Source organism: Cucumis melo, chromosome 12 (assembly GCF_025177605.1).
Source record: "Cucumis melo cultivar AY chromosome 12, USDA_Cmelo_AY_1.0, whole genome shotgun sequence".
Taxonomy (NCBI): domain Eukaryota; kingdom Viridiplantae; phylum Streptophyta; class Magnoliopsida; order Cucurbitales; family Cucurbitaceae; genus Cucumis; species Cucumis melo.
The window spans coordinates 22,831,610-22,847,724 of record NC_066868.1 but is presented as its reverse complement, the minus strand read 5'-3'; the positions used below and the strand labels follow the sequence as shown (position 1 = coordinate 22,847,724).

At 37.1% G+C, this 16,115-nt stretch overlaps 1 protein-coding gene across 1 annotated transcript; it reads right to left on the bottom strand.

Moving 5' to 3' along the window:
- Positions 1 to 324: 324 nt before the first annotated feature.
- On the bottom strand, positions 325 to 15,470 carry SH3P3 (SH3 domain-containing protein 3). The gene is made up of 10 exons (XM_008445571.3): positions 15,193 to 15,470; positions 14,265 to 14,387; positions 13,381 to 13,450; positions 13,092 to 13,237; positions 9,271 to 9,372; positions 8,957 to 9,154; positions 8,773 to 8,835; positions 8,609 to 8,698; positions 7,738 to 7,812; positions 325 to 784 (listed from the first exon to the last, which is right to left on the bottom strand). The coding sequence occupies exons 1-10, from the start codon at positions 15,250 to 15,252 to the stop codon at positions 665 to 667; spliced, it is 1,047 nt and encodes a 348-aa protein (XP_008443793.1). The 5' UTR covers positions 15,253 to 15,470; the 3' UTR covers positions 325 to 664.
- Positions 15,471 to 16,115: the final 645 nt, after the last annotated feature.

The following is a 16,115-nucleotide window of genomic DNA, read 5'->3' as shown; positions in this document are numbered from 1 at the left end:
ACTAAATATATGTTTGGCAGACAGTTTTGACAATGTTTTTCAAAGCTATTTTCAAATTTCATAATCCAACAGTACGATATTAGATAACAGATAACATATCCATTTCAAAACTAATTATCAATGGGAGAAAATAGCGCTTATATCTAGTAAATACTATGAGATCCCTTGGTTTTTATAACGTGGATCCTGCCAAGGTTTCATATCTCAACCCTATCTTTCTCATTCTAATTCTTTCCTTGATGCAACAAATGTCAAATGATTAGTTTTCATCGGCCATTTACTCAAACACTCAAGAATTCAGCTCCTCAATTAAGACTCAAGATGTAAACAACAAAACAATATAAATACTAAATATAACTCAGTTATTGGACTCCTAATAATACACATAATACACAAAAACAAAGTTACAATAGATCACATTAATGGTTTTTGCTAATACGAATACCTAAGGTTGCATATTCATGCACTGGTATAATCTCTCTTCCAAAATAAGAAGACAAAAAGAATAACCTATACAAGTACACATCTAAACAACGAAGTTGAGAAAAGAATACATAAAATTTAATTGACATTAAGAACCAATGAATGTGAACAGATGAGCCAAGTTGCCCACCTTCCTGAAAATGAAATGAAGCCTACCGTAGAATATGCACCCAGCTGAGGATTAAAATGATTCAGGAACGGTGTTCATTGTGGGAATTCTTTGCCGTTTCTCCACATATGATGAGGGAAACCAACCAGCTTTGCCTTTACATTCTCCTTCTGACCATCCTGTTGGGCTCACCTGCACAAGTGTACCAATTTTCAGCCTACCAAATATTTAAATAGCTGTTTAAGCTTCTACAGTGTTACTATTTCAAATCTTTCTTTGTTATTGTATTTACTATTTCCTACTTATTTTTTCTCCTTCCAATCAACTCATACTAAAGTCGTTTGCACCTCAAATACACGAGTTTTATTTTCCTTGAATGCGTAAAAACTGGAGGACAGGGAATAGGACGACTATTCAAGACTAATTTTCATTTCCAAAATAACAAGGAACAAACAAATTATTTACTAGTCTGTATTTTAAGATTTTAAAAAAATCATTTAATGCAAGTAGGTTAACGAAAAACAAAGATTTTCTTTCATTTTGTGCTCAATGAAAGTTGTTGATTTTATCAAAAAAAAGAAAAAAAAAAGGAAGGAAAACAAAGATTTGATAGCCATTTCATTCTTGCTGGAGTAAGATTCGTCTCGATCAGCACGTCTCAACCAAAGATGATATCAGAATAGTACCATTTCAGTTCAACACTTGCTGAATAGAATTTGCAGAACAGATATGTTGCCCTAACTTGACATCCCTTAATAAATAGCATGGAATAAGCCAATAAGGAAAGATAATGAGTTCGCTGTTCTGACCAAACAAATTGTATTCAACTTCTTTCCTATCTAATTTATCTAAAGAACATCTTTGGCTGTTTTATTTCCATCTCAACAACAATAACATTACTTGATTGTTGTTATTTTTTGTTGGAAACCTTTTACAAGTTGGGTTGTGGGCTTTGTTTTTTGTATGTTCTTGTAATCTTTTATTTTTTTCTCAATGAAACCAGTTGTTTCTATGGCGAAAAGAACAAAAATGTTACTTGATATGTGAATCTTACAGCCCCCTCAGTTCTCACACCAAAAAGAGAAGGAAAAAAACCTCAAAATCTATTTTTAACTCGGTTCTCGCGGCACTGACATAAAGAACCAAATTTAACCCATCTAAATGAGCGGAAAGTGAAAGTGTCAACGTTGTTTCAACAAACATACTATCCACCCTACTAATTAGAGAGAAGCTACATTGATGCAGAGACAAAGGGATCAGACTACTATATGATAATTTTGAAGATTTTTTAAATATCTAAGCTTATCAATCCAGTACAACCACCAATCCATTATGCTGCTAGAACACAACAATTACTAATTGTCCCTATTGCTCAAAATTGGATACGTCAGACTCACAATTATTGACAACTTAATCAAGAACACCCTCTCTGCTGCTAGGCCACCAGTTACGCAGGTTTATCATAGAAAGAGGAAGAAGGGTAGGAAGGACATTTCAACGTAGACAAAGTGGTAGTTGGAATGGTCAGTGGTCCCGGGGAGGCACGTGGCAGCAGCGAGGGAAGGATATATAGTTGGAAGCTTAGCTAGGGTTGGAGGGGGGATATCAGGAATGTTTTGAGTGGACTTCATAGTTCATGTTTGGGAGAGAACAACCCTCTTACTTGGCTGCAATCATTTTGTGAGAGACCCTTTTGTAATGAATGTTCTTCCTTTATATATATAAATAAGTTCCAATTTGTCCTACATTGTTCTTGAGAATATTTAGTGCTGCGTATTATTGTGTGTGTAGTGTTGTATTGTGTGTGGTTTGTGCTGTAAATCTATAACAGGAACACGGGAGCCTAACATTGGTATCAGAGCGAGTCGACAATCTGAGGAGGTGGAAGAAAATGACGCAAAAGATGATAGAGGATCGCCTAACCGCTTCAGAGGCTGAGATCGAAGCGATTAAGCAGGAAGTCCAGAGACTACCATTGCTAGAGAAAAACTTAGAGAAGGTGCATGCCATGCTCTCAGTGATTTACGAAGACCGCCAGAGACAAGCTGGGGGGTCGGAACTAACCGGGATAAGCACCGGGAAGAGGAAAATCAGGAACGAAGAAGTGACAGAAGAGGAAGGGGAAGAAGGTGAAACATCCCTGAGCGTTGAGATAGGGGCGGGACAAGAGAGGATTAAGTTCAAAAAATTGGAAATGCCGGTGTTTAATGGTGAAGATCCGAAGGGATGGTTCTACCGGGCGGAACATTACTTCCAAATGCACTTGCTGAACGAACGTGAGAAGCTGAAGATTGCGGTGGTCAGTTTGGAAGGGAGAGGACTGAATTGGTTTAGATGGGCAGAGAACCGAAAACGGTTCAGGTCTTGGAAGAATGTATAACAGATTCCGGTGTAGGGAATACGGAACAACTTGTGCGAGATTTTTGGCGATCAAACAAGAAGGCTCGATGAGAGAGTACCTGCAAAAATTCGAAGAGTTGTCAGCGCCGTTGCCGGAGATGGCGAAAGAGGTTTTGAAGGGAACATTTACTAACGGATTGGATCCAGGAATTCGAAAAGAAGTATTTTCCATGAGGGTCGTGGGCCTGGAAGATCTAATGGAAACGGCCCAACTCGCGGAAGAAAAGGCCGAAGTGACGAAAGGAGGCCCATACCCGTACCCGTACTCAAAGGAGGCCGCGAAGTCATACCTAAGACCGAGCCCGAAGATTTTTGAGAGCCCACCTACGAAGATGGTGACATTGGCGGAAAAAGTTGTCAATCAAACGTCATTCAAACGCAGGTCAGTCTCATACTGTAGGAGGGGGAGGCCGACGCGAACCATCATATCGTCGATGGACTGACTTTGAGCTATAGGCACGAAAGGAAAAAGGGCTTTGTTATCGTTGTGATGAACCCTTTAGCAAAGGTCACCGCTGCAAGAATAGGAAACTACGACTTTGCGTGGTGGCAGACGAATTGGTCGATACAGAGATGAGTGAAGGGGAAAACGATGGAGGAATGGTAGAGGTCGGCCTGATTGTTGAGTTATCTCTGAACTCTGTGGTGGGTCTCACTGCTCCGGGGACATTTAAGATCAAAGGAAAAGTGAAGGATCGAGAAGTGGTGATTATGATAGACTATGGCGCTACCCATAACTTTATTTCCTTAAGACAGGTGGAAGAAATGCAAATATCGACGACAGAGACAACTCAATATGGAGTTATCATGGGTTCCGGTAAGGCGGTCCAGGGAAAAGGAATGTGCACGGGAGTGGTCGTCGGACTACCCGGGCTGACAGTAGTGGAAGATTTCTTATCATTGGAACTCGAAAATTTGGATATGGTGTTGGGCATGCAGTGGTTACAAAAACAGGGAGCAATGACAGTCGATTGGAAGAACTTAGCCATGACGTTCGACGGTCGGAGATGCTAAGGTGGTATTGAGAGGGGACCCGTCATTGACAAGGATGGAAATCTCCCTAAAGATGTTGATGAAACAGTGGCACCCAGAGGACAGGGGTTTCCTAGTGGATTTTAGGTCCATGGGGGTGTCGAGGGCTGACCGGCAGTTGACCGTGTGTGAAGCGGCAGAGGAACTCCGACCGGAATTTGAACAACTTGAGTGGGAAGATGCAGATATTTTTGAATTACCTACCGGATTACCCCCATTGAGACACACTGATCACCGTATACAGCTTAAGGACGGCACTGACCCGATCAACGTCCGACCATACCGGTACCCTCATGTTCAAAAGAACGAAATTGAGAAGTTGGTAAATGAGATGCTCAGCACGGGAGTCATTCGCCCGAGCGTTAGTCCTTTCTCCAGTCCAGTGATACTAGTCAAAAAGAAGGACGGAGGATGGAGATTTTGTGTTGATTACAGGGCGTTAAACAGAGCGACAGTGCCCGATAAATTTCCCATTCCCATGATCGATGAGTTGCTGGATGAATTACATGGAGCCAGCAACTTCTCCAAGATCGATCTAAAATCGGGATATCATCAAATCAGAGTGCGAGACGAAGATGTAAAGAAGACGGCTTTCAGAACGCACGAGGGGCACTACGAATTTATGGTAATGCCCTTTGGACTTACGAATGCACCGGCAACGTTCTAAGCTCTCATGAACCAGGTTTTTCGTCCTTATTTACGAAAGTTTATCTTGGTATTTTTCGATGATATTCTGGTATATAGTAAAGATGCAGAATCCCATTTGGAGCATCTCACGATCGTATTCACTCTGTTATGGGAGCATAGCCTCTTTGCAAACCGAAAGAAATGTCAATTTGGGAAGGAGCGGATTGAATACTTGGGACACTGGGTATCGGCAAAGGGGGTGGAAGCGGACCAAGAAAAAATTAGAGCGATGTTGGAATGGCCGATCCCAAGGAATGTGAGGGAGCTTAGAGGATTTTTGGGGCTAACCGGCTACTACCGTCGATTTGTGGCCAATTATGGAACCATTGCCGCGCCCCTGACTCGTTTGACAAAGAAGAACAACTTCCACTGGACGACGGAAACCACATTGGCTTTCGAACAACTGAAAACAGCTATGGTTACACTACCAGTTTTGGCCTTACCAGACTTCCAACAGCCATTTGAGCTGGAGACCGATGCATCCGGATTCGGTTTGGGAGCAGTACTATCACAGAGTAAAAGGCCCATTGCTTACTTCAGTCAGAAATTGTCGGAAACAGTGAAGGAAAAATCAGTCTACGAGAGAGAATTGATGGCCATTGTGTTGGCCGTGGAAAAATGGCGACACTATTTATTAGGACATCACTTCGTGGTGTTCACTGATCAGAAGGCGCTGCGTTACATACTGGAACAACGGGAACTGATTCCGGGCATACAGAAGTGGCTGATGAAACTCATGGGTTTCGACTTTGAGATCTTTAACAGAGCGGGGCCAGAAAACAAGGCCGCTGATGCCTTATCTCGGATTCCAAGCGAGGCCCAATTGAATGTTATTGCTGTTCCCTCCATATTGGATGTGACGGTGGTAGAAAAAGAGGTTCAAGAGGATGACAAGCTTAAGGACATATTCGAGCAACTGTTGAAGGACCTCGACAGTGTTCCGCGCTATTCCATCAAGCAAGGCCGGCTGTTTTATAAAGGGAGACTAGTCCTACCGAAAACATCCAGCTTACTACCTACCATCCTACATACTTTCCATGACTCGGTGGTTGGGGGACATTCGGGGCAGCTACGCACCTACAAACGAATTGCAGCAGAACTTTATTGGGAAGGAATGAAAAACGACATTAAGATCTATGTGGATCAATGCCCGGTATGTCAGCAAAATAAGACTCAAGCTTTATCGCTGGCTGGTTTACTGCAACCCCTACCAATTCCGAACCGCATTTGGGAAGACATATCAATGGACTTTATGAAGGTCTCCCTCGCTCTCGGACGTTTGACTCAGTGCTCGTGGTGGTAGACCGGTTGAGTAAATATGCACACTTTGTCGCTTTGCGCCACCCCTTCTCGGCTAAAACAGTGGCAGTGGAATTCATTAAGGAAATTGTGCGCCTCCATGGATATCCTAGATCAATTGTGTCCGTTCGCGATCAGTTATTTCTGAGTCATTTTTGGAAAGAGTTATTCCGTTTACAAGGGACCAAGTCGAAAAGAAGCACGGCCTATCATCCGCAAACCGACGGCCAAACCGAAGTCGTCAACAAGTGCCTCGAGTTGTATTTACGCTGCTTGTGTCAAGATCGCCCCAAAACGTGGAGTGAAAAGTTGGCTTGGGCCGAATATTGGTATAACACCAATTACCACGCATCTATTAAGACGACTCCTTATGCTGTAGTTTATGGACAGCCCTCACCTCCCATTATTTCGTACGGTCAAGGGAGTACTACTCCGAATGATTCGGTTGAATATCAGTTGCAGACTAGAGATGAAACGTTGGCAGCTCTGAAACGCCATTTACAGCATGCCCAGAACCAAATGAAAAAGTTTGCCGATGTACACCGAAGGGACGTGGTTTTCGACATAGGAGATTGGGTCTATCTGAAATTGCAGCCATACAGGTAGAAATCCGTCGCTAAGAGGCGCTGTGATAAGTTATCCCCTAAGTATTTTGGTCCTTATATGGTGATGGGACGGGTCGGTGAGGTTGCTTACTTGCTGGACCTTCCGGACATGGCCAAAATCCACCCAGTTTTCCACGTTTCTCAATTAAAACGAGCAGTTGGGGATAAACACATTATTCAACCGGACATCTCGGCGATTAATGATCAGATGGAACTTGTTTTGGAGCCCGACAAAGTGAACAACTTCGCTGGAATGATGCCGAAAGGGATTGGGAATACTTAGTCCATTGGAAGGATCAACCGAGCCATGAAGCTACGTGGGAGTCCTACGCCACACTGGTGAATCAATTTCCAGATTTCCACCTTGAGGACAAGGTGGCTCTTCTCCATGGGGATATTCCTAAGCCACCGGTTGCGCAGGTTTATCATAGAAAGAGGAAGAAGGGTAGGAAGAACATTTCAACGTAGACAAAATGGTAGTTGGAATAGTCAGTGGTCCCGGGGAGGCACGTGGCAGCAGTGAGGGAAGGATATATAGTTGGAAGCTTAGCTAGGGTTGGGGGGGGGGGGGGGGTATCAGGAATGTTTTGAGTGGACTTCATAGTTCATGTTTGGGAGAGAACAACCCTCTTACTTGGCTGCAATCATTTTGTGAGAGATCCTTTTGTAATGAATGCTCTTCCTTTATATATATAAATAAGATCCAGTTTGTCCTACATTGTTCTTGAGAATATTTAGTGCTGCGTATTATTGTGTGTGTAGTGTTGTATTGTGTGTGGTTTGTGCTGTAAATCTATAACAGGAACACGGGAGCCTAACATCTGCACATTATATGCTGACTGTAACTAAGATCCCTCAACTCCTAATTTGATTAACTGGTTTTAGATCTTAGGAACTGGTGACCAACAGGAAGATGAAGTTATGAAACATAATTCTGTCACTGAATCACATGAATAGACAAAATGGAGGACATAAAAATGAATAGAGAACTAAGTACTAACGTTAGGTTTCTGCAGGAAAAATACAATTATGTCCTCTTCTTTATAAATCTTTCTAGTCAAAGTTTATGACTGACTTGAAAACAAAAAATCGAGAAAATTGTCTCAAGAAAATAAAAAATACCTTTCGCACAACGACATAGTCACCAACTGACAAGCTCAGTTCTTTCTCTGACGCAGCATTAAAAGGATGCACCGCCTGCAGAAATCACAAAAGATATATAAATTGTGAACAGTTGAGGAAACTGCATATCTAAGGGCCATTCCGGTAAAAAAAGAAAGTAGAATTGAGGTTATATTAGGAAAAATGAGAGGTGGAGGTTCAGCAAAGGCTAACTCAAGTTGACCAATTACTAGAAAATTCTGATTAACCAGAACGAAGGGACAGAGGTTGTTCATATAGCAAAATAGTAGTTATCTCCACCAGGCTTATCACCCAAATAAATGCCTACAGAGCGCATGCCTCTTATTTAAGAAAATGGGGCCAATCTGACTATGGAGCTACATGCTTATATCCATAATGATTTTTGTTTCCACCTCAAACATCGACTTTGACATCTTATTTCTAATTTTCTCTATCAAAGTTAAAGGAGTAGTCACATCATAGAAAGGCAGCTAACAGAACTAGCCAAAGGATTTGACTTTGCCTCGCTAATCCTATGATCCCAAATATAGTTATTTGATAGTCAGGACTCGGCACAAGTTTAAAACATTCAAATCTCCCTCCCAAGAATAACTTCAATCATCCTCTTAGTGGCTGTAAACTAGTAACTTGGAAAAGGCACGGTGGAACAATTCAAGAACCAAGCTCACATTAAAGGAACTAGATAATGAAGAAAGTGAGCTTAAATGGTCTAAAGTATCGACACAACACCGGACCCTACAAACAAATGGTGTTTCTCATTCGCATGGTAGAAGATAGAAAGAGTAGTTGAAAAATAAAATAAAAAGTGGATGGTTCAAACAGTCACACTAATGGTAAGTGCGAAACATACTTCAGCCAAAAAGAATGATGATTTCCCTGGGTGATTTTCTGATGAGATCACAGGGGGAGCTGACTCTTTTCGTTGTTTCTCTGTGACCATCTGAACAAAACAACAAAATAATGCATAAATTAATTAGTGTGGTAGATGTTGCAAAAATTTCAAGAGAAACTAACCTCTGCTTCAACCTCCCCAAGGATAGCAGCTACTCTAAGATGGTATGTCTTTTCACCTTCAACCTTCAAAATCAATAGCATCATAATTGATATCAAACTCATTGCAGTATTCCAGCCATAAACTTAACTAACCACTGTGTGCTTGGCATTACATTTTCTTTGATTAAAACCAAATCCAACCCACCATTGCAACTAGCCTCTGCAAAGTAAGTCTCTGTTGCTGAGCGTCAACAGCAGCTAACGCAGCTGAAGCTTCCTTCCCAAGAACTGCCATGTTTGCTTTAAGTTCCTGCATTTTTGCTTCTGAAGCGTGTAACTTTGCAACATTTTCAGGGTTTGAAAATTCCCTTACACGTGCTCGTCTTCTGGAAATTTCTGCTGCCTGAATAATAATTGAGAAGATAGCACAATTTACAAACTTGTATATTATACAAGAACAGTCAAATGCAAAAGTCCACTTCTGCATACAACTGCAAATAAGATGAAAACTTTTAGTACCAGTGATTCTGCTTCCTGTCTCATACGGCTATAACGTTGAGCAAGATGTCGGGCATCTTCTAGAGGAGGACCAGTAATCATTGCTCTCAAGGGATCTAAAATCTGAATCGTCAACAAGTTCCAAGCTAAGTTAATTGATAACCAATATAAAAACATACACAAAAGAGAGGGGAGAAAATAAAGGTAATTCAGGAGAAAGGAAAGCGGTACTGCATATTCTTCAACAACGTTTAATCACGGTACGGTGCATCATGAAAGTGCAATGTAAAATATGCTTAAATACTATGGCGACATGTCTTCTCAATGAAAGTCAAGTTTTTTCACTAAAAAGGCTATGGCAAACATGCAATAATTTCAATACAAAGAAACTTAGAGCCTGTTTGGTAGAGAATATGAAAATTGAAATTTAAAAATAAGAGATTCAACGAAAACAGAGTTGTATTTTATATTTTCATATATGTGTTTGGTGGCACATTCAAAAATTGGATTCTAGTTTTAAAAAATGTTTAAATGTGTTTCATACTATATATTATAAATCATAAAACTAATCTTACTTATCCACTAAGATTTAGTTGACAATAAGCTATTATTAATTAATTATGAATATAGTTTATGTTTAAAAAATTGGTTAAATTGCAATTTTCGTCCCTATTGTTTGGAGAAAGTTAGGGTATAGCCTATAGTTTGATAAAACCCCATATATAGTCCTTATGATTTGACAAACTTCATAAATAGTCCTACGAGTGCGACTATTTTCTATGATTTTATCAAACCAAAATAACTACATTTTGGTTATAAATCATAGAGACTGAACTCTATCATTTTAAAACCATAAGGACCAAATTTGTAATTTAACCTAAAAATTTATATAACTATTATTTTGTATTATTATATAATTTAGGCTAAATTATAAAAAATGCCTTTCAACTTTGATGTTTATGTCAAAAATACCCCTACACTTTCAAAAGTTTCAAAAATGCCCTTAAACTTTTGAAAATGATTCATACCCTTACCATTAGTTTTGGATGGAAACAATTAAAGCTTTGTTTCAAAAACACCCCTGAACTATTGAAAAGTTTCATAAATATTCTTAAAGTTATACAAAATTTAAAAATATTTCCATTAATCCAATTTTTACACCAAGTTTCTTATCCCTAAATTTTTATACAAAGTTTCCATCAATATGTGGATATTTCTATCGATATTTTCACATTTTCATGGGTTCGATATTGATAGAAGGAGCGAATCGGTATTTCTATCAAATCTTAGAAAAATCCACGAATCACAAAAATAAACATGAAAATTACGCTAATATAAATAATAAACATGTTTACTTATTTGTTAAGACTTCAATATATCAATAACATCGTTAAAACATAAAATTTCACAAAATCTCACAAAGTTTAAAAAAATTTCCTTAAAACGTACTAAAGCAATAACTAGTCAGATAAAAAAAATCTCACACCGCTAGATCTATCAAACTATCACTGTGTATTAATAGTCAAATACATTTTTTTATTTGACAATTAACTGTATGTTAATTACAACAATAACTATTAAGATTAGTTGTGTTCGTGATCTATCATTGTGAGTTAATAGTAAAATAAATTTAAAACTATGGTTTCAACTTAAGTTTTTTATTTTGATTTTAGTTGGTGAAAAAATTGGTGTAAAATTTGGATCAATGAGAGTATTTCCTAACTTTCTTTAAGCTCTAGAGTATTTTTGAAACTTTTCAATAATCTAGGGATATTTTTGAAACAAAACTTTAACGGTTTCCATCTAAAACTAACGGTAAAGGTATTTTTGAACCATTTTCAAAAGTTTAAAGGCGTTTTTTAACTTCTAAAAGTTTAGGGGTATTTTTGACACATACATCAAAGTTGAGGGGCTTTTTTCGTAATTTAGCCTATAATTTATAATACATTACATAATACATATTATATTAAAAAATGAGTTTACAACATGTCATATTGTATTTTTAAATGTTTTCATATTTATTTAATATAATTTTGCTTTTTAAAATGTAAAATTCAAATTCAAGAAGCAATGAAAACATAAAAAAGTTGTTTTCAAAATTTGCACTGTTTAGATCATAAAATCTGAAAACAGTTTTTAGAAACAGAATCCATATTGTCTGCCAAACGTATATCTGCTAAACTCAATGAATCTGAAAGCATAAAACAAAATCTGAGTTCTCTACCAAACAAGCCCCCAATATTCTTAAATCACCAATTCACCCAAAAGCTTAAGCTAGTGGGTGAGGGTAAATTTAATGTAATATCTAATATTCCCCTCACTTGTGGGCTTGAAATATGAATAAGACCCAACAAGTAGAAATCAATATTAAACGGGGAGGAAACAACAATGTTGGGCCTTTGACGTAGGACATCCTGAAGCAACTCGCTCTGATACCATCTTAAATCACCCGTTCATCCAAACTAATAGTGAAGTTTAAGATGAGGGTAAATATAATGTAATATATACAGCCTCATTTGTGGGCTTGAGATATGAAGAAGACTCAACAAGTGTAAATCGATATTAAACGGGGAGGAAACAAGAACGCAGGGACTTGAACACAAGACATCTTACAGTAACCACTCTGATACCATCTTAGATCACCAATTCACTCAAAAACTTAAAGTGGTGAATGAGGGTTAATTTAGTGTAATATCTAACAAATATCATAATAAGCATTTGTTTACGGTTAATCTTTGTTTTTTGTAACTGAACTATGTAGGCTGCTACAGCTGTAAGAGACATAGGGAAACCAAGAGTCATTAACCTTCATTATTATTTACAATCAGTGGGAAATAGGCATTTTTCTGAAGAAAAAAGTTACGATTTGCTCTTAAGAAGTTTTCCAACCTTTGCTTAGCATAGATATTTAGATAATTGTGGCGCAAACATGCTTTGAAGGATTTGGGCCATTACTAAGAATAGACAGTGTTGCTCAAAGATGGAGGAAGTATTGTTTCATCTATGTTATGGGACAAGGAGAGTCCAGCAGATGCAACCTTTCTTGCTATCTTATCGACTTTTAGTTAAAGAAACTGGAGAAATTTTGTTTCTTTGTTTAGGCAACGCACTACATCTGGTGGGCTGATTCTTTTTTGTTTTGCTCATGTGTATTTTTTCAATTTTCGTTATAAATCTTGGTTATTCAACTTCAATAAATTCTTGCTGGAAGTGTCACTGATGCCAGCCATTGATAATGAGTGGACTCAAACACGAGGTAGGTTTTCCTTATTTAAAAGTAACACATCCCTGAGTTTGAGAAGGAACAAATTAATTCTTCCAAAAGACAAGAAATTCACATAAAGAGAAGGTGGAAAAGCGATCCACCTGAGGAGCTGTAGGACTTTAACAAAACTGTTTCAGTTGTCTAAGAAAGCAATCCCAAAGGCACTATTACAAAAGCTTTGAAAAGCTCCACCAACAGAATGCCACAAATTTCACTGGGTTGTAACTTCTCATTCAGCGAATAAACCTATATCATATGATGAGATGGTCCAAAAAATTTGAAAAAGTTGACATAAAAAAGATGCAGGGACAAGAGGGATGCTTCTGAACGTTATCAAAGTGATCCCATTTCCATAGACTTGAGAGATTTAAATTTATAAGTTGAAGAGACAAACAGAAGACGTAATATGATTGCTGAAATTCTATTACCACCCTTAACATGTCAACTTAGGCGGAAGCAAAAAAATTTAAAATTTAAAATTAAAATTAAGAGCACATTCAAAAAAGTTGGAAAATGCAAAGATTCTATGTGACGATGTAACTTCAACCACAGGAGATTAAACAGCATTCACACCAACCTGTGAAGATAAAAGCTTGATCAAGTCCTCCTGTTCCTTCTCCACATGCTTACAAGCATCGCCATATATAGATGAAGCCTTTGCTAATATATTTTCGTTGATATTATTAGCTCCATAGTTGCAACAATCCTCAGATAACTTGTTACCTGACAAAAACAAGGATTAAATATGAAGGAAAGCATGAAAGCAGTTTTGGTTGACTTAATACAACTTTCCAACATAACAATGACCAATACATCACGTCTAGTATTTTACAGAGTCAAATATCTCTATTGTGCAGAACTTTTACCTGTCTCAATATGTCTATAACCTATGGCTATAAATGCTTCTCCAGCTTTAACAATATCTTTTTGGAAATCCTAAAGAAAGAAAGAAAGATATAAGTTATGTAACAAAATCAATCTAAATGGAAGTGAAAACTCATGATACTAATGTAGAGAAAATAAATCCTTGTATTATGTGGCAATCCTTTTATTCCAGATAATTAATAATAAATATGTCATATCCAAAGAGCTGAACTGAAGTTTCCGAACAACAAAACAATGCCCTAAACATGTTCAAAATTTTAACTTACCAGAACACTGCTCTTCTAAAAAAATGAAAATGGTTTCCATTAAATTCAGAAAAACATCAAAAGTGTCACATGTCACATTTGAGACCATCTAACAACATAAAATTTGAAGTAGGTTTTTTTTTTGGGGCAGGAGAAACATGAATTTCACATTTGAGTGAAATTTACTAAAAAAGTGAATGATGAGAAGAGTTATAAAATAATTAGCATATATGAAGTTAATATTTTGGTTGTTAATTTAGATTAATTACTGTTTAATTAGCATTTTAAAATTAATTTGTTAAATGTCTCATTTCCTTGTAAGACTATTTAAAATATTAATTAATCTTAATTAACAGCTAAACAAATATTACATTCAAATATACTAAATACTAATTATCTTATATAAATCCATTGCAGTCCAAAGTTCCCAGATCTCTACTTCACTTTAATTACACAGTAACATCATTAAAAGGGGAGTTTGGATATGATTAAAACCATATCCACAGTAGCTCGACCAAAAATTGACAGTAAATAAACGATATCAATGTTTTATAACGTAAAGGCAACAATTCTATCGGCACTTATAAATCAGGGTGAAGAAAGAGAGTGTGACATGTTACCCTTCCTGCACGAGTTGATTTATAAAATTTCTCTAGTTGCTGATGTCTCTGCATCTCAACCTCATCTATGACCATCACATCTGAACTCTCATAGCCGGACCCACCAAATTGCTTTATTACAGCCTGAATAACAAAAACGTAGTTTTTCTTTTCCTTTTAGAATTCATATTTTTTGCTATTCTTTCCATAAAGCAATTATGAAACATAGGAAGATGATTGAGTTCCGAAAAGTAAATGTCTCTTGCCCAGCTAAATTAAGTATGTAAGAACCTCATAAGGAAGAAATCACCATTGTTTCAAGTTCTTTTGAGTTTTGACCACTATAAACCAAATAAACAAACTTCAGAACATTTGTTAATTTGGATTGGTCGCCTCATGGCAGTATATCTTCCTAACTTAAAAAATATTTAACCATTGTCCATCCAGTGTGCTTAATTTCGAAACCAAAAACAGTTCAAAACCATACTGCATTTAATGACATACGGACATCAAAAAACATGTCAACAATTTGAATCTAACTAAGCCAACCAAATGATGGAACGAAAACAGAACAGACGTCTCAGCTTGGAATCAGCATGCTTCCCTCGTTAAGTTCAAATATAGCAAAATAAGTTAGCCATTACCATACAGGAAAGATGAAAGATCAAAAAGGGAAAATAAAAATTCAGCATCTTACAACAGTTACTCAGAATAACGAACAATTAAATCAATCAAGTTAAAGCTTATAACAGAATGCTAACTGCAATGAAAAGAAAACAGTACCACTAAGATAACTCATTGACTTTTGATTTCCTCCCCTTTGCCAGGGAAAATAACAATATCAAGCAAACTGGCATTTCTTTCCCCAACGAAAAATTGAAGCATAAAACAGATTTGGATCTTAACCAATAAGAACGGAAACTGAAATACAAGGGAATTCTCAAATCACCTGCTGTTGCTTGGCAACTTGAACCTTGAGCTTGCTGGCTTGCTTTCTGAGAGCATCCATGGTGAAATTCCCCGGCGCCTCGCCCTATCGGAATCAGAAGCGAAGAAATTCAACAAGAAAAACGCTAATACCGGTGGAAATTATAAGTTCAAATCTCGGTGGTTCGTCGTTCGTCAAAGATCTACGACTACGAGCCTCCCCACCCAGCTAGCTCTGGACTGGACCTTTGCTCTTGCTGAGCTTTGGTCGGTTGCACCCAATTCTATGATAATACCGCGTCCTTGCATCGTCGCCGTCTGATTTTTATCTACTTTATATAATCGGACGGGTAACAGTAAAATAAAGTTCCAAATATATCTCTTGTTAAACAATTTATACCCCAAAACTTTTGGGTGTGCGAATGAATAATTTAAACCCTAAATTAATGATCATATGATTTAGAATTATATCAATTTAATCTCGGGCTGATAATTGTAACAATTTAGACAATTAATTTTTTATATCCGTATCAATTAAGATTTTAAAATTACATAATCGTATCAATTTAAATCATCTATTGTGTTTTATTTTGATATGTTTGTGAAATTTAATAATTTCAATTGATACATTTACAAAAATTTAAAATTTAAATTTTAGTGCTTAAATTAATACAATTATTAGTTCATAGTCTAAATTAATACAATTATTAATTCGGATACTGATTTGATACAACCCCTAGTTTATTGATACAAATTGATATTTTCTTTATATAATATTAAATTAGTGTGTTATTTAATATGATATTATAGCATGTTGATTCAAGAAGTATTGTGTTTAAATAAGTACATATAAATGTTATTTTGGTTGACAAATTTTAAACCCGAGCACAAACCATAAAACATAGTAGAAATAAATTCTATAAATCCCCTACTAATGAATTTGAA